The sequence below is a fragment of the Littorina saxatilis genome, linkage group LG7 (genome assembly GCF_037325665.1).
Source record: "Littorina saxatilis isolate snail1 linkage group LG7, US_GU_Lsax_2.0, whole genome shotgun sequence".
Lineage (NCBI taxonomy): Eukaryota > Metazoa > Mollusca > Gastropoda > Littorinimorpha > Littorinidae > Littorina > Littorina saxatilis.
Window position 1 is genome coordinate 9,248,382 of NC_090251.1, and position 20,068 is coordinate 9,268,449.

Here is a 20,068-nt window from a genome sequence, read left to right on the forward strand (position 1 = left end):
ATCCCGTAATCAGCACACCAACACCGGAAAACGTATTCTAGACTTTTTCTTAGGCGTATTTTGTGCGTGTGTCGTGTATTTGCGTACGGATAATAATTTGGCGTACAAAATACAGCAGTCCCTGCAATGTACGGCCCCCGGCGTGAGCGGACACCTGACATGTACGGACACATTTGCTCGGCACGGAGTGTTTTCCTTCTATATTTGCCCCCCCTTAAATGGACACCTGCAAAACGTGACGTGGACGCGGACACTCATTTTCGGTCCCAACAGCAGGTCATACCTCCAATGTACGGACAGACCATCGTCAAATCAGTTTTCACCACAACAAAATCGATAACAGAGCAGTCCGGCTCTTGGTACAAAGATCACAGCCGCAATGGCGTGACGACAGTCACTGGTAACTTGAGTGCACCTGTACCCATCAGGAGGGGGGGTAGTTTTGGTCAGGAGTGGAGTACATGCGAAGATGCCAACATGAAACTGCACTGTGCTCATTATTCTTGTCTGTTGGACGTAAACAACAGAAACCACAGTCGATGAAGGTCCTGAGCGAAAGAGAGTGAAAAACCGGCCACAGTTCTCAGCATCGTGTGTCTGTGTGTAACCTCTTTCATTGACAAGATACTCTTGTTTCCCCTCAGCCTTGACCAGTGAGTCGGTTGCCTAATCTATGAACCCTTCAGTTGTCTTGCTTTGTCAAAAGTTACGACACAGTCAACTGGTTTTGCTCTGAGTGAACAGTTGGAGCTGACCTCTCTGGCCACAGCCCCAAACAGTACATGGCTGGAGGGAGTGAGAAAGAGGGAGGGGGGGGGTGGAGGGGTAGCTGGCTAAACTCGGTGGGGTGTCCGGTGTCACTTTATGTCAGCAGGAAGAGCATTGGAGAGAAATAGAGAGGTGTACTCTTCCACACAATTTCCAAGCATCAGTTGTCACGGCTTGGGGTAGGCATTAGTGAGGGAGAGTGAGAGCTGTGTTATGTACAGTGTACATATTTCCGACTGAAGAGTGAAAAGTCACTGCCATGCCACATGATCGGCATGCAGTCAATAAAGCCAGACAAGATGAAAATAAATTACATGATTATGACATGCAGCTCTATCTGCTGCTATTTATTCAAACTGGTCTTCAAGCTTATTCTTGCAAGGCATCTGCACACGCTCCTCTGTGCTGTGTTTGTGTGGCTGCTTTCGTATGTCAGTGCATGGTGAGTGTGTTCACTGCCTTGAGGATTTATTTTATCTCTTCTTTTCAACACTTTTCATACAAATCATTTTTACAGAACGTTTAAAGAAGTATTAGGAGTTTATTGTTTAGCAGCCACAAGAAGTGATTAGCATAGACTCAATGCTGTTGTTTGTGTGTCTCTGTGTGTGTATGGGGGAGGGGGTGGTGTGGTCACCCCTCCCGTGACCGGACACCTGCAATGTACGGACAGTTTTGCTATGGCCCAAGGGTGTCCGTTCATGAGAGGGACTGCTGTACGCCCAAATCATACTGGTAAACAGGTCTGAATAGTCTCTGTCAGCCATGAGAGTCATTGAAAGGCAGAATCCTCCAGACACCGAGATGACTGTTTCATGCGAAAAGATGACATCAATCGCACGACACATACTGATGTATTTATATTTGTCTGGGCTACGTCAGTTAGTTTTGGGGAAGGAAGAAAGTTTTTGCAAGTTTGCTTTTCTCACACGGAAAGAAGAAAATATGTGTGTTCAAAAATTAAGCAGTGATAATGATAGTGAATTGGAAATACATAAATTCTTCAGACTTGCCCCTTGCCGATAAGTAAACTGAAAGTAGTATTTTTTTTTCATTTACTCTAATATCCAAATGCTGGGAAATTCAGATCGCTTCCTCCCAGTGGAAAGCTAGCAGTAGCTTCTTCTTTTTCGTTCATGGGCTTATAGACTCCCACGTTCAATCGTGTTTTTTAGCACGAGTGGATTTTTACGTCTATGACAGTTTTTGCCCCGCCATTCGGGCAGCATACGCCGATTTCGGGAGAGGCATGCTGGGTATTTTCGTGTTTCTATAACCCACCGAACTCTGACATGGATTACAGGATCTTTTCCGTGCGCACTTGGTCTTGTGCTTGCGTGTACACATGAAGGGGGTTAAGTCACCAGCAGGTCTGCAGATAAGTTGACCTGGGAGAGCGGAAAAATCTCTACTCTTAACCCACCAGGCGGCAGCGACCGGGATTCGAACTCACGACCTCCCGATTAGGAGGCCGACGTCTTACCACCAAGCCACTGCGCCCGTCTGCTAGCAGTACCAGCAACAAAAGTCACGCTACCCAGTTGTGTGCGTGTTTAGGTGTAACCAGCCACCTGCGCTTATGGCAGAATGATACAGGCATAGCTGCCAACCTTCTGAAGTCAAAATCCTGGAGCCAGGGGGTCCAGGTGGACCTTTTAGTCTTGAATATATGAGCAGGGAGAAGTTGTCAAATTCAGGAGATTCCCGGAAAATCTGGGAGGGTTGGCAGCTATGTACAGGTCTTTTACGTGCCACTGTGGTGACACGGGGGTGGGATATGGATACTGTCTCTGAGTCTGCACATAAAGTCGACCCATGTCCGTCCCTGCCAGGATTCGAAACTACGACCTTATAGGATCACAAGTCCAGACACTGCTCTACCAACTTAGCTACCCGGAAAGCTATGTGAACAAACCAGAAACATATCCGCCTTTTTTGCAATTGCATGAAAGCAGGGAAGGGTTCCGTGACAGATTGAACTAAAATAACATTGACAGGCTTCCGTTTGAAACTTTGAGGCCATTACTGTGGATTGATGTCCTCCAAAGGCTTTATTGCAGCAATGTCACTTCACTCCAAGGGAGGGAGGGGGGGGGGGGGAGTGAGGGAGGGGGATGGAGTGAGGGAGAGAAGAAGGATGAGAGAGAGGGGTTGAGCTGCAGAGAGAGAGAGAGAGAGAGAGAGAGAGAGAGAGAGAGAGAGAGAGAGAGAGAGAGAGAGAGAGAGAGAGAGAGAGAGAGAGAGAGAACAGATCAAGAGACAGAGGAAAGGAGAGGAGGAGAGAGAAAGGCACCAGCCGATAGCAAGCAAACAAACATCAACAAAAATCAATACCTGCCATAAATGATTCAGCACAGGTGAGCTCAGGACCACACAATGAGGCTATATCAAGCTTGAAAGATCCCCCTCCCCCCTTCGCCATATCTTTTCTGTCAACCTAACTAAAATGTACATACACCCAGCCCAGTTCCTTTCAGCAGCATGCATGAACATAATATTGACTGTAGAGAGCGCATGGAAACTTTATTTTGTATTTTCACATACCTAGATTCGAACTCACGACCTTCCGATTAAGAGGCCGACGTCTTACCACCACGCCACAGCGCCCGTCAGTTTTTGGCTAAAAGAAGCACTAGAGTGGTACCTCTGTTTACAGACCTCAAATCTCAGAAACGACTATGTCTGTAAAGAGAGGGTCTAAAATTAGAGGTACATTTAGAGACATCATGAACAGGGCTTGAAATTGAACAAGATGAAAAAGTAGGACATTTTAGTGTGTGGGCTATGAAAGTGGCTAAGCAAAGCACAGATTGCTACTCCTCTCAAGGGTTCATTAACCTTCACCGGATCACACTTTGGACTACACAGTCTGGATGATGTGGGTCATGTACCACCCATACTTTTTTAAAGAAGGATTCAACGTACATGACCAACGGTCGCCACCCGAATAGGGATAAACACTGTCAAATACCTTCTTTAATTCCATGCATGTGGGTCATCCACAACCCACAACATCCCCACTGTGTAGTTCCAAAGACGTCATTGTTTATTTGTTTGTTTTCAAAGATAATCCTTCACAAATTGGTCGATAGGTAGGTTCTATTATGTTTGAGGATTACATGAAAACTCAATCCAAAACTCCCAATAGTTTTACTTTTCGAGATACAGACACTTTTGCAAGGCTCTTGGTTGCCCACGCCCCAGAAAGCACAGTGAAGGTTGACACCCCTTTTAACATTACAGTGGTACCTGCCATGAAAGGACACCCCTGGGACCAGCTAACCGTGTCCCTACATTGCAGGTGGCCTGTCATGACAGGTATACTTTGGTAGAGATAATAGCCAAAGGGACCTCAGAATGTGTCCTTTTAAGGGAGGTGTCCTCTCATCTGAGGGGCCACACATCGCAGGTACCTCTGTGCAGCCATATTCTGTACAGTATCTTCTGCTGGGTACTAACCTCGTCCTTGTAGATGGCAGCCAAGATGCCAGCAGCGAGTTCTCCCGCAAACACGCAGACCAGGAAGAAGATGTACTGAAATGACAATTATGAACATGGTAAAGTTACTTCACAACCCTTTCCACTCTTCTCTCCTCAGCTAGCCATTAAAACCACTCAAATGCATGCATCACACAAGTATAGTCCTGGCAAATGCTATACAAAATGCAACCTCTCAAACAGTATAAAAACAAGAGGCGAAGCCTTCAAGGCTCACGTAAGAAATCGACAAACAGTAAGACAAACTCAATCACTCCGTCACACATACACACACACACAGTAAGCATAGGTGACACGGTGCAAGAGTGCGAGACACCTATAGATAGATCTAGATCTGTCTGTCTGTAACCTACTTACGGGGACACGACTGCCAGATCGACACTGCGCTTTCGACAGCGCTTCCTCGCGCAGACACTAGAAACACGCTGTGCAGATTAACATGTAGGAAATCTCCTTTGGTATGTTCTTTATCTATTTTTCTGGCGCTACGAAACCGAACAATGTGAAATCGTCTTCTCCGAATCAGCGAACTGCAGCTCGGTGATAACTGTATCTATACCACAATCCTTCACGCGATCTGACCTAACCTTGACCCCTGACCTGGTCTACATACCACACATGACACAAACCAGTCACCTGTTTTTACCCCCCCAAAACCCCCCACCACCCGTTTTCTTTGGATACACACTTTAACTTATATACGTGCCGACGAAATGTTGATCATTGCTTCACTATTTTGAAGCTATTGCTTGGATAATAACCAGGTAAAATTAGTATTTCGGTGTTTAGTCAAATGTTAAAGTTTCTAGCACACACATACACACACACACACACACACACACACAGACAGACAGACAGACAAAGTTTAGCATCACATAGGCTACACTTACGTGAGCCAAAAACCAAGAAAGGTAAGTTGTTGGAACGTTGTTGTTGACAAATTTATGCTACAGTCACAAATATGTCGACCCAACGGTCGTTTAAGTGCACAGACAAACAATAAACAACAAGAACTTAGCTTGGCTGATTTTTCTGCCGCCTGCTGGTAAACCGCGCAAGCGAATGAATCTCTCAAACAGAAATCGCCAGAAATGAATATAGCTTACTGCACCTACTTCCCACACTCTAAAACAATAGTAATTAAATGTATTAGTTTGGAAGCTGATCTGCCAGTGCGAAAAGGACCGCACAGTTTTCAGCATTTTGAAAGGACAGGTAGCTCCAGCATCTTGCTAACTGCAGGATTGCCAAAATTGACATCCCTACTACCAGAGGAATTAAGTTTTGAATACGTAATCTGCTCTCTTTACCTACTGTTCCCTCAGTAACATCAATGAGCGCTTCTGGGGTGATAACGCGAGACAACTCCTGTGATCTTGCTGCGAGGTGGCACCAGTTACCAGCCGAAAGAAAGAAGGGGCATAACCTCGCCAGAACCGACCATTGTCTGTTTACCGTATAAAATGCACGACTTACACACGAACTGTTACCAAACCAATATGCTATTTCGGACCAATGCAAGTTGTTTTTCCTTTCTCGTGTGATCTTGCCGCAAGGGGGCGCCAGTTACCAGCCGAAAGAAAAAAGGGGCATAACCTCGCCAGAACCGACCATTGTCTGTTTACTGTATAAAATGCACGACTTACACACGAACTGTTACCAAACCAATATGCTATTTCGGGCCAATGCAAGTTGTTTTTCCTTTCTCGTGTGATCTTGCCGCAAGGGGGCACCAGTTACCAGCCGAAAGAAAGAAGGGGCATAACCTCGCCAGAACCGACCATTGTCTGTTTACCGTATAAAATGCACGACTTACACACGAACTGTTACCAAACCAATATGCTATTTCGGACCAATGCAAGTTGTTTTTCCTTTCTCGTGTGATCTTGCCGCAAGGGGGCGCCAGTTACCAGCCGAAAGAAAGAAGGGGCATAACCTCGCCAGAACCGACCATTGTCTGTTTACCGTATAAAATGCACGACTTACACACGAACTGTTACCAAACCAATATGCTATTTCGGACCAATGCAAGTTGTTTTTCCTTTCTCGTGTGATCTTGCCGCAAGGGGGCGCCAGTTACCAGCCGAAAGAAAGAGGGGGCATAACCTCACCAGAACCGCCCATTCTCACCTCAAACACACACTCTGCCTAAAATGTGTTTGTTTGTTTGTTTGTTTGTTTGCTTAACGCCCAGCCGACCACGAAGGGCCATATCAGGGCGGTGCTGCTTTGACATTTAACGTGCGCCACACACAAGACAGAAGTCGCAGCACAGGCTTCATGTCTCACCCAGTCACATTATTCTGACACCGCACCAACCAGTCCTAGCACTAACCCAATAATGCCAGACGCCAGGCGGAGCAGCCACTAGATTGCCAATTTTAAAGTCTTAGGTATGACCCGGCCGGGGTTCGAACCCATGACCTCCCGATCACAGGGCGGACGCCATACCACTAGGCCAACCGTGCCGGTCTCTGCCTAAAAGAGACATGTCAAAAAGTAGAGTGGTACCAGCAATGACAGGACACCCTTGGGACCAGACAAAAGTGTTCCTGCATTGCAGGTGGCCTCTCACAACAGGTGCGTTTTGGTCAAGATAATAAGAGAAAAGGACGATAGTTTATGTCCTTTCATGGAAGGTGTCCTGTCATCGGAGGGGCCTCACATCGCAGTGTTGTTTTAAGCAGGGATGTCGTCAGGCGTCGGACATCGGACATAGACCGATTAAAAGGCTCAAATGTCCGATTCGCATAGCCGCATTGCGGTCAGATGTCCTATCGTTTTCAACTGAGCGAGGTCATGGTCCGATGAGAACTCCATTCCTTCGGACAGCGCGATATTTGATAATTTTTCTTTTCGTGATAGTGCTGAAGTTTTTGGTAGTTTTTTTAGTTTGTTTGTTTCTTTTTTGTGTGTGTCCTGTTTGAAACAAATGTAATAAAACAATATACGCACATGTTGGTGCATATACTGATATGTGTGTTTGCACATGATAATTTTGTGTTTTGCACACAATTATAATGTCCTATTAAAATGTCTGAAAGCAGTCAAATGTCCTATTGATGCCGAAGGGCTCAGGACATTAATGTCCTATAGGTATGAATTTGTGGCAACATCCCTGTTTAAGGCCTTGGTTTTCGGTCAGTGTTTTGATCTGAGCATTGTTCTGACCTAAGGCTGTTGAATATTTGATAGCTTTCACATGTGGGATGTCTTTTGGCAAAACATTGTTTTTTAATTGTGGCAAGAACATTTTGACCGATAGATATTTTGAATCCAGGTCTAACTGACCTAATGTTTTCTGTGTCTGGGATCAACACTAAAATATATAATGCATGCCTGCGAGCTCCTTCTCTTTCACTCCAGACAACTAAAACAAATCCTACTCACAAATCCCAGAAGGCACTTGCTGTTCCGGATGGCACCGCAGCAACCGCAAAAGCCGACTAGGAAGATGAAGGCTCCGAAAGCGATGAGGATGTATGCGGCATTCTTGAAGTACTCCTCATCTGTCGTGTGGATGACGTCGATGTAGTCTTGAAGGTTCGGGTCCACCAGGATCCAGATCCCAACGCCCAAAATGGCCACCCCAGAAAGCTGAAAAATAAAAATAAAATAATAATATTACTGTAATAACAATGATTTTTTTATTGTTTTATATTTGAGAGCCATAATTTGTTCTGTGTTGCCCTTGCTTTAAAATAACGCTTAAGAATCACAATAAAATATGTCTGCACAAGAACATTAAACAATAATAACATCTTCATGACCTAAGGGTTAGCAAGACATTATCATCATGCATGCTGTGACCCACTTAAGTCTAAACACAATTGCATTTCATTATTGGGGGTGGGGGTGTACTGTGGGGTGTGTGTGGGAGGTGTGTGTGTATGTGGGGATTCATGCACAGAGTGTTTGTTCTGCACCTAATCCAGTCTTTCAAACATAAGTTTCATCAAAAGTAGTCAGTGGTTTATTACTTTAAAGTTAATACTTTGCTGCACTTAGTATAAGAATATTAAGAAGCAGCCTGAAAACACGTACCAGAAACAGCCTTCATTCAGGGTATATATATATATATATACAGATATAAGTTTACTGCATACATTCCTTAAAAATCACTATTCAAAAGTCTATTTGCTTTGAATCCTTTAATCTCCTTTCCATTTTCATGAAGTAGATAATTTGCAAAGTACGATAATGAAAAAAATGACACCCCTCACACGAATTAATGAATCAAGTATAAAAACCGAGCAGCACCAAACTGCACATTTATGTCAAGCGCGCTATGAAACTCGCCGATACTCTGAACATGATAAAAACTAGCACTACAAGGAAAACAAGCTTAAGTATGTTTTCATTCTATTTCTTTTGGCCATTGTGACATCGATTTTCCCTGAACTATAATAAGAAAAGATAACATGTAGTGTCATGCCCAGGAAAAAAAAATCGAAAAATCATGAGCTCTTCTTTCATATTTAAATATCTGCATGCATTAGTTCTTTGTGGGAAAAACCATTGACTGAGTCAGTCAAACTCTAACATGCTGAATTTCAGTTTCAAAACAAAATCCCAGGAAACTTGATCCTAAAGTAGAGGTGATTAAAAGGCATTTTCACAAGTGACTTCACGGTGTACCCCCTTTTTAAGACCCCCCAATCTAAGACTTCCTCCTTTTTAAGACCTTGCTTTTTCAGGTTTTCTGTTCATAACCTCTGTAAATTTACCCCCATTTGAAGACTCTCGCCTTTTCAAGATCTGATTTTCTCAGATTTTGGATGTCTTAAAGGGGGGCTCCACTGTACTTAAATTAACACACAGAGAAAATTGCAAAATCTGAAGCCTGTAAAAAGACAAGTTTTGAATGTTAAAGCAGATGTGTCTAAATAATCATGAACTAGCAAACAAAATGTCATCAGACACTCCCAGCGTGGGCGTATACAGTTAGTTTGTACATCGCCTTCAAAACTTTATTGTGCATGACAATGCGCCACCCCTGAAAGAGAGAAGCACAACCAAAGATACCCGGCGAAGTAGGCCCTCCCACCATAGTTATGGTTCATTTTGTATGATTTACATGCGCTTATCATGCGGGAATTATAAAAGGGCACAGAATTTCATTCAACCAAGCAGAAAGAGTATTGAAAAGTTTTGATAATGTATCAGCTAGCTAGTGCATCTTGGAACAAATTATTTACGCATAATTTAGTTCTTTAATTAATTAGAAAAAAACACAGTAAACACCAAGTTCCAAAGACTTTCGGGCCACGCCCTTCTTCAGTGAAATGAATGTAAGCAAACAATGACCAATGACGTAAAATTCTTGATTAAAAAAAGAAAAAATCGTCATGTAAATTTAGTTCTGACATAACTTACTCACATGAGTGACACTGAACTTCAAGCGTTTATAAAGAAACATTTTTATACACATGCAGTATTCACCTAAACAAAATTATTTAAAAAAAGGAAAGGAATCTTAGTCGGTGGTCTTTCATGTTCCTTCAACCTATTTGGTTATTCGGGGCCGACCGATTCAGTTTTGTTTTTCTTCTTCAGGTTAAACCGCCATCGCCGTGTTTGAAACTATTTACATTTCGCTCTATCACATGGAGGCTAAGAAGGTTCTAAAAACTTGTAAATAACGTTAAAAAAAGAAATGCATGATGCTGCTTGTCAGGCGAGGATCAGCCCAAAGTGTCCAGGTGTCCTTTCAATTTCAAGAGAGGAATAATCGCAATTATGCTTTTAAATTTTTTGACGAAAGAGACAGCAGTCTTTATAGTGTCCAAATCAGATCTGTTTACCCCCAAAACTTGACTGGAGTAATGGTCAAGTCAAAAAATAGTAATCTGATGACTAAAATAGTAACCCAGTGGTTACAAACAACATTAAGTAACACAAACCTCAGTTGAAGCACATTTGAAAATCGTAGTCTAAACTCTAATGGAGTATTTTTCCCCTAAAATCCAAAAAAATAGTAATAAATTACTCCAAAATAGGAAGGGTAAACAGGTCTGTATTGGTAACTATCAGAGATTCAGGCCTCACAATGCAAGTGTTGTCAAACCTGTCTAAAACGACCACCCGAGGGGCTGACTAAAAGTGTAATATAAAAATTATAGACAGGTCAGGTTGCTTATGGACAGGTGAATTATAAATATTAAAGGTTCAACACAACAAGAAATAACCGGGAATCCTTCGGGGTCATCATACACGTGGCAGGTGGTTAAAGCCAAGAGGTTGTAGCCATGCAGGTAAGGTTCCACTGTATAAGACTGTACACCATCCAAAGAGTTAAACGGTTTGGCCCAGTTTACCTGAGTTACATATGGAAATAAAATGACTAAACCTGCAGCAGGCATATCTGCAACTGCCATTCAATGATCAGGCCAATACGTTACACTGCCGTCATTATTGCTTGAACATGCCTCTGTAACTGTTTTGTCAATCACACTAAATCTGAGAACATTGAAAGTGCAATTGCAGCTGGAAGCTGGGCGTCGTCTTAGTTTGCAGTTTCTGTGGTAGTGGCGTCTGTTTTGTAGTGCTGGGGAAAAGAATCAATAGCGAACAATATACCATCCAAAACTAATCATGCTAGTGTCTGTTTAAGCCAGACTGGTAAGGCCAAAAAGAAAAATATGTCTGTTTCCGGTAACATCGCCGAAAAAATAGGGTCGGTCGCTGTTTTTTTTATTTTTTAGTTAAAAATTTTTTTTAACCTCTTTCTTACGTTTTGTTATTGTCTTTTTATGTGTTTTTACATTTAGTCAAGTTTTGACTCTTCGATTGTGAAGTCTCATCGACCGATTACCTCCCGGTTGTTGTTTTGTATTTTTGTTGGTTTTTTGGTGCGAAAAGCGAAAAAAAACTTTAGGGTCGGCGCTTAAAAATAGGGTCGGTTGGGTTACCGGAAACAGACATATTTTTCTTTTTGGCCTAATCTGCCATGTTAGCTTCTTATTGACCACAGTCAGCAGAGACTGTCAGACACACAGGCTAGGTGCATGGCGTTTGCTGGCACCAGACCAAATTGTTGTCTACCACTAGTTGTACTGATCCTTGTAGCTTACATTATAGCATACACAAATAAGAGAACATTCCAGTGATACAAATTCACATTGATCAGTGTGACTGCCACAGCGTCAGTAATTGCAGAAATCCTTTGTTAGTTTCATAAAAGTATGATTCCTGACTGCTAAAGCAGATTTATAAGCATCAACATAAGAACTCAATTCTTCAACAGCTATACTTTAACTTTAAGGACCACAACAACAACCACAACAACAACAACAAGTACAGCACATGCAACCTAATTCTGTAAATATTTGCAAAATTCTCAACTAAAACAGCCATAGCAGACACTGAGACAGCAGATCACTCAGATTCACCGAGACGGTCCACTTAAAATATAACGCTTTTAGTTTTAAATCATCAAAAGAAAACAGAACATTATTGGAATATTTAATCATCTACATGCAGACAGATAAAACCATTCACTAGTTAGCTGTGATCAGCAAATTGTATTACAGAAGTAGTACATTGTACGTACGTTGACATTACAAATAAGCAGTCTTTATAGTTGACAGAATTTTCTGTCAGACTTATAAGCAGAACTAGATCATGTAGATGCAGAAATCGCAATACAATGGAACCTTCCTTTGAGACAATCAGATCTTAAATTTAAAAAGGAGCGAGTCGTAAAATGGAGGTAAATTTACAAAACTCATGAATAGAAAATCTAAAACAGCCAGGTGTTCTGTACTACCCTGCATGCCATTCTTTGTCTTATTTCCGTGGGGTGTTTTTAAAAATGAAAGGGGAGTTCCACAGTAGAAGCAATGTCAGGATCAAAGAGAGAGAGATTCAGAGAGAGAAAAAAAGACACAGGCCATTACAGCGTTTCCCTGTGGGCCTTTTCCAACACTTACCCAGAAGACAAAATTGAAGGCGATCAATAAAAGCCTGGCACAGCTAGCTCCGCAACTCATGGTGACGATGTTTATGCGATGTTTATGCGCAGCGCACTCCAATGTACTGTGTCAACGGATCAGTCAAATCTGAAATCAATCAGGCAACACTTACAACACTCTGGCGTAACACTGCAACTCAATCACGCTACCGCACACGGTGGACACTCCCATTTTCATTAAGTTAAAGACCTCCAAACAGGCCCTAACAGTAACAGAGGGAGTGTCTTAAACTGGACTGAAAGTTTATAAACATCATGAACAAGAAGGTCTTAAATCGGTACGTCTAACAAGTATTGGTTAATCATGGTTGTTTTTTCATGCCCCATCAACCTAACTTTCGGCTATTCGTTGCCAATTCAAATTTAGTTTTGTTTTCTTTTTCAGTTTAAACCGAAATCCCGGTGTTTGAAAGTACAGTAAAAACCTCCAACTGACGACCGTGTTTGAAAGTACAGTAAAAACCTCCAACTGACGACCATGTTTGAAAGTACAGTAAAAACCTCCAACTGACGACGGGCGTGTTTGAAAGTACAGTAAAAACCTCCAACTGACGACCGTGTTTGAAAGTACAGTAACAACCTCCAACTGACGACCGTGTTTGAAAGTACAGTAAAAACTTCCAACTGACGACCGTGTTTGAAAGTACAGTAAAAACCTCCAACTGACGACCGTGTTTGAAAGTACAGTAAAAACCTCCAACTGACGACCGTGTTTGAAAGTACAGTAAAAACCTCCAACTGACGACCGTGTTTGAAAGTACAGTAAAAACTTCCAACTGACGACCGTGTTTGAAAGTACAGTAAAAACCTCCAACTGACGACCGTGTTTGAAAGTACAGTAAAAACCTCCAACTGACGACCGTGTTTGAAAGTACAGTAAAATCCTCCAACTGACGACCGTGTTTGAAAGTACAGTAAAAACCTCCAACTGACGACCGTGTTTGAAAGTACAGTAAAAACTTCCAACTGACGACCGTGTTTGAAAGTACAGTAAAAACCTCCAACTGACGACCGTGTTTGAAAGTACAGTAAAAACCTCCAACTGACGACCGTGTTTGAAAGTACAGTAAAAACTTCCAACTGACGACCGTGTTTGAAAGTACAGTAAAAACCTCCAACTGACGACCGTGTTTGAAAGTACAGTAAAAACCTCCAACTGACGACCGTGTTTGAAAGTACAGTAAAAACCTCCAACTGACGACCGTGTTTGAAAGTACAGTAAAAACTTCCAACTGACGACCGTGTTTGAAAGTACAGTAAAAACCTCCAACTGACGACCGTGTTTGAAAGTACAGTAAAAACCTCCAACTGACGACCGTGTTTGAAAGTACAGTAAAATCCTCCAACTGACGACCGTGTTTGAAAGTACAGTAAAAACCTCCAACTGACGACCGTGTTTGAAAGTACAGTAAAAACCTCCAACTGACGACCGTGTTTGAAAGTACAGTAAAAACCTCCAACTGACGACCGTGTTTGAAAGTACAGTAAAAACCTCCAACTGACGACCGTGTTTGAAAGTACAGTAAAAACTTCCAACTGACGACCGTGTTTGAAAGTACAGTAAAAACCTCCAACTGACGACCATGTTTGAAAGTACAGTAAAAACCTCCAACTGACGACGGGCGTGTTTGAAAGTACAGTAAAAACCTCCAACTGACGACCGTGTTTGAAAGTACAGTAACAACCTCCAACTGACGACCGTGTTTGAAAGTACAGTAAAAACCTCCAACTGACGACCGGCCGTGTTTGATAGGAAAGGAAAAACCTCCAACTGACGACCGTGTTTGAAAGTACAGTAAAAACCTCCAACTGACGACCGTGTTTGAAAGTACAGTAAAAACCTCCAACTGACGACCGTGTTTGAAAGTACAGTAAAAACCTCCAACTGACGACCGTGTTTGAAAGTACAGTAAAAACCTCCAACTGACGACCGTGTTTGAAAGTACAGTAACAACCTCCAACTGACGACCGTGTTTGAAAGTATTTGCACTTCGGGCTATGTCTAAAAAGGGGGTACGCTGTATAGGGGTGCCATAATCCGCAACACAAAATACACACAGTAAACCAGCTATGTATTATTACCTCAGCTTCTCTCACAGACTGGTCGATGAACAAAAATAACTTGTAAGATCAGTCAGTGACTCACCCTATACCCCGTTTTTTTAAACCACACTATCAAGGACTTTGCTGTTATATTTTCTCGTTCTAACTTTTTTCCAGCCCCTTATTCAAACACAACACTGAAACTAGACTTGTTCCCTGCCCTAATACCCCAGGCAAGACTGAAAGTACCTCTGGCCACGTAAACACTGCGAAACACCTGTGCGAGTGTGTAAATACTTCCTAGTACAAAAATAGCACTGCATCATAAGCCCAAAGAACATGTGCTAAGGCAATGTGCATGAGAAAAAATGCAGTGTATAACACACCATGTCTCACTTTCTGGCTCTGAGCAATGCATAAACTTGTCATGTTTAGCATTGAATAATGTTTAAAACAGCCCAATTAAAGAAAGTTAATGTGCGCATGAGGCATTCCGTTTGCAGAGTTTTGTATAAAGCAAAAACAACAAAAATAATAAAACTGATAAACAAAGAAGTAAAACAAGAACAACAAATGAGAATCTTATGCAAGCGGAACATATTATGAGCCAATAAGATTGTAACCCTGGGATGGATCATGCAGTGCCATATCATATTGTTCGTAAGTCTAAGCGTTTCACTCACAATATAAACTATATTTTGTCATAGTTGAATCTGTGCTCTAGACAGGTTTCACGGTCTTCAGAGTCGGGTATGTCCCTGACTTTGATATTAAATAAAACGTTTCGTTTTGCTTAGTCGTGAATTTTCACTGGTCTATGTCGAATGTCCTCGGAATTTACATATGAAAAATAAACTTTGATCGAATTCAAGTCAAGTTTGTATTCCCCACCTGCGAAAGAGGTAGGTCGGTCGTGAGAAATGAGACGGACACGATTTCCCTTTTTAGTCACATTGCAATAGACAAAGGCACCAGTACAAAAACACACAAAGAAATCCAGTTAAAAGTACATTAGAAACCAAAGAACAGAGATAGATGAACACACTTAGTTAAAAAAAACAATGAATGTGTTTATATTTATTCGATACAATCGCATGCGAAGTAAACGGTCTTTTTTCTAAATGTGTCCGTCTCAAAAACATTAATTACAAATCTGTTCAGTTTGAATGGCTGTCAAAAGGTTTGGACGTAAAATGCTTTTAATAAGTAGGAATTTCCATCAAATCACGACATGAAATGGTTTTGAAAGGCTAACTACGGCTTATTCTACTTGCGCTTGGTCATTTTGTCACTCGGGCAAGGTGTCCGTCTCATTTTTTCTCACGACCGCCCTGCAGACAAATCGTCTGTTATAACCGCCATACACAGCAAATTGTCATGATGCGACCAATTTTACACTTCCTATCCGTTGTCAGGCAGATGATCAACTGGCTGACTAAAGAATTTTTCGGCATGTGTTCATTTCAGAACACGTTATTTACTGTCTGTCTCTGAAAATCTTGAATTCTCACGACCGCCCGGCACTACTAGATTGACGGTCATTTCTTACCAAATTTTAAGCAGATTCATGTGTAAAATAACAACATTCAATGACTGTGTCTGTTCAATGCCCGTGTTTTTTTCAATCCTTGAATGCACGGCATTGTGAATGTTGTGGTCAAGTGAGAGTTTTATAGACATCGCCGTACGTTTTTCAACACTTTGATGACGTCAGACAGCAGATTGAAAACGTTCCAACTTGGAAAGACAGCCAGTCACGATCATATAGGACCGATCTTTTATGAAATTTTACATGAGAGTTCCTGGGAATGATATCCCCAGATACTTTTTTTCATTTTTTCGATAAATGTCTTTGATGACGTCATATCCGGCTTTTTGTAAAAGTTGAGGCGGCACTGTCACACCCTCATTTTTCAATCAAATTGATAGAAATTTGGGCCAAGCAATCTTCGACGAAGGTCGGACTTTGGTATTGCATTTTAGCTTGGAGGCTTAAAAATTGATTAATGACTTTGGTCATTAAAAATCTGAAAATTGTAATAAAATAATTTTTTTATAAAATGATCCTAAACTACGTTTATCTTATTCTTCATCATTTTCTGATTCCAAAAACATATAAATATGTTATATTTGGATTAAAAACAAGCTCTGACAATTAAAAATATAAAAATTATGATTAAAATAAAATTTACGAAATCAAGTTAAAAACACTTTCATCTTATTTCTTGTCGGTTCCTGATTCCAAAAACATATAGATACTAGAGGATTACCCGCTTCGTCGGGTGAATCGCGAGACGGAGTATGCAGCGTTGCGGTTCGCACCTGCTTCGCCGGAATGATCGCGAGACGGAGTATGCAGGCGTGGCGGTTCGCCGGCTTAGCCAGCTTAGAGCACGTGTTGACGTGATTGACGCCACACGAAGGAAGGAAGATAAACGCGCAAAACACTGGAGAAGATAAGGAAGAGTTACTGGAAATGGATCTACAGAAAAACCAAAATCGGTTCACCGCGCCGCGCTTAGAGCACGTGTTGAAAATTTTCATCGACCAGATTGTGTCCGGGGTCTACCTGAATATGCCCACCAAATTTGAAGCAGATCCATCGAGAACTTTGGCCGTGCATCGCGAAGTGACAGACAGACAGACAGACAGACAGACAGACAGACAGACAGACAGACACAAGCCCTATATAGATATATAGATGATATGTTTGGATTAAAAACACGCTCAGAAAGTTAAAATGAAGCGTACAGAAAAGCGTGCTATGTAGCACAGCGCAACCACTACCGCACTAAACAGGCTCGTTAATTTCACTGCCTTTTGCACGAGCGGTGGACTACGGTCATTGTGAAATAATGCAGTGCGTTCAGTTTCATTCTGTGAGTTCCACAGCTTGACTAAATGTAGTAATTTCGCCTTACGCGACTTGTTTTAACTTTCCAAATGCCAAACTGTAGGGCAGTGGTTTTGACTCACCTATGTAATGGTGAGTATTAGGATTCACATGTATCCATCCCCATGTACGTAGACAAAAAACCTTAACGTTGGGGTTATCTCTGATGTTTTTCAAGCTAGACCTCTAAAACTGTGCACACTTTTAGGGTGTAATGATCTCATCTTGCTCTAAGTAGGGCCAACACTCTCGATGGTCTGCATCTCCTCAACTTGGATTTTTAAAAAAAGATCAAAGTGTGCGCTGATGTTCAAGTGGAAATGGCAAGACTCGAATCAGAGAACAGCCCTTGGTTGTTGTTAACCACTTTTTCACCATTGGCTAAGGTTACCTCTTCGTCTCTGATTCTTGTGCCAATTAAGGTTCAGTCTGCAGTGGGCTGGGACAGCGTCCAGGTACTATGCCACAGTTCAGTCTGTAGTAGATATACTGACACAGCGTCCAATTACTATGCCACAGTTCAGCCTGTAGTGGATATATACTGGGACAGCGTCCAGGTACTAATCACAGTTCAGTCTGTAGTGGATATACTGGGACAGCGTCCAGGTACTATGTCACAGTTCAGTTTGTAGTGGATATACTGGGACTGCGTCCAGGTACTATGCCACAGTTCAGTCTGTAGTGGATATACTAGGACTGCGTTAAGGTACTCTGCCACAGTCTTTGAGGACATCTTTTCTGTTTTTGTGATAGTTGGGGCGGAACTGTCAAGTAATCTTTGACTCAGTCGGGACTTTGATATTGCATTAGAGCTAAGTACCTGATGTAAGTAGGTCACACACGTGTAAATGTTGTGCCCAGTCCTTGTTTTTGTTTCTGTTATTATTTTAGTTAGCAGGTCTAGTTGAGCACGTATTAAGTATCATGTACCCACTACTAGTCATTGTGCATTTTAGTTAATGGACTGATGATGTCATTTGTATGGAGTCGACGCACGTGCGAGGATATGTATGTGTGGGAGGGGGGGGGGCGCGGGAGATGGAAGCTTGCTGTATGTTATGTAATGTATATATTGTGTGTGATACGTGGAAATGTGATACTATTTATTTGCATGTATGATACAGGTACAAATGTGATAATTGTAGGCTTATACTAGTGATTACTGTGTGTGATACATGAAATGTGATATGAATGCTGTTTTTATATGTTATACTCTTACTTTCTCCCAAGCGCAAGACAAATTCTTCTATGAAAATTGAAGCCAATAAAATTTGAGTTGAGTTGAGTTGAGTTGAGTTGATGTAGCTTGAAAATAAGCGAATAAGTTCGCTCATTAAATTGTCATCAATAACAAATATTTCATTACAGATTCAAACATTACTGCATTGTACTTCTTATCTTTTTCTGATTTAAAATATATATACATATGTAATGTTTACTTTAAAAACGCGTTCAGAATTAAAGAAAACAGGTGGAGTATGCTTCGCGGAGATGAGTGTGACCCGTGACGGTTTTCGGGTATGGTTAACCAAGACTATCTGAATTTAGTCTCGCCGATGACTGTTTTTTTGAGTTTATCCTTCAATTTGATGCCTATAGATTGACTACAGGTTTATATATCGCTTCACGCGACTTGTTTTACATTTCGTCAAGTTATGTAAGTTCAGAATTGTATTATTAAATTTGTTACATAACATTCTAAAAATTGCAAATAATAATAACACTTTTAATTACAGATTCAAAAGTCGTTGTATTGTATCCTTTCGATTTCCTGGATCCCAATGTATAAACAGATATGTCATGCTTAGTGTGAAAATCTGCTCAAATGAGAAAAATCGCCTTTTTTGTTCATATGCATCACAGAGGCAACCCGTCTCGGTCTTCTGCTTTCGGCTAGCCAAATCTCACTAGCATTGTTAATGACTCGTCCCTGGTTCCAATGTTGATCTTTTAGTTTCAAATCAACTTAATGTTTTATTATCGCTTCACATGACTTGTTCGGTATTTTTTTCGCTGTCATGATGTCACCATTTAGAGGGTAGGGTTACATTTTCAGGTATTTATTTCTAAGAATATGCAACTTTTTTTCCAAGATCGTTTTATTTTCATTGGTCAATGATTCTACTTTAAAAAAAAAAAAGAGAAATGGAGTGCAATTAACATTGTTACTTTTTGAAGGTATGCTCATGACGTGCATCACAGCGAAATAGCAGTTCAGAAGAACGGAATTCCCATAATTAGTCCTTATTTGCTGCTTTTTTCACTGAGCTCGGAAATGATATTTTGCTTGCATTGTTAATGCTTAATTTATTAAAGCCTCTGGACAATATTCTTTGAATAAATGGTTATCCAATTCTGTTTAAGTCTATCCCTTTGTTTGATAGAGTACTGTAACAAGATATCACATTATGTCGACAAGAATGCGTCTGCATACAAGTTTTTGTCTTGATTCCATCCAGGAGGATGTAAGGCTTTAATAAAAACATTATTTCAAAGGTCTCTGTCAAGATTGATTTTGTTGAAAAAAAAGGAAGTCTGTGATTGAAGATTGTGAAACCTGCCTCTACCTAACTCGTAATAACCCCATGACACCACTTAATGTTACACAATCAGACAATCCCCTAACTCAAGTGAACACTTGAGCCCAGAAAGGAAAGTGAAACTTGCGCAAGCACATTCATTCCCCCCCCCCCCCCCCCCCCCCCCACTTAATTAATATGTCATTATAATTCCCTCCCAAGTTATTTCTGGACCATTTTACCACAAACAGAGTTCAATTACTAAAACTGTGAATCCCCAATGACACCGAAATTGAACATGAAAGCAACACAGGCATTTAACCTTGCGCACCTAAACAGTCGATTTTTGTCCCAACAAACAATGCCGATTTGCCT

General features: G+C 41.4%; 1 protein-coding gene across 3 annotated transcripts in view; it reads right to left on the reverse strand.

Moving 5' to 3' along the window:
- LOC138970631 (tetraspanin-18-like) overlaps positions 1–20,068 on the reverse strand; it is a 54,065-nt gene that overhangs the window by 18,794 nt on the left and 15,203 nt on the right. Inside the window, exons 1-4 of one of the 3 annotated variants that reach the window (XM_070343104.1) lie at positions 14,385–14,520; positions 12,198–12,326; positions 7,657–7,863; positions 4,228–4,302 (exon numbers count right to left, since the gene is read on the reverse strand). In XM_070343104.1, the coding sequence (XP_070199205.1) occupies positions 4,228–4,302; positions 7,657–7,863; positions 12,198–12,257 (342 nt within the window). In that variant the 5' untranslated portion in view covers positions 12,258–12,326; positions 14,385–14,520. Of the gene's footprint in view, positions 1–4,227; positions 4,303–7,656; positions 7,864–12,197; positions 12,327–14,320; positions 14,521–20,068 lie in introns of those variants that run through there. The other 2 variants (XM_070343103.1, XM_070343102.1) reach the window with 2 other exon arrangements.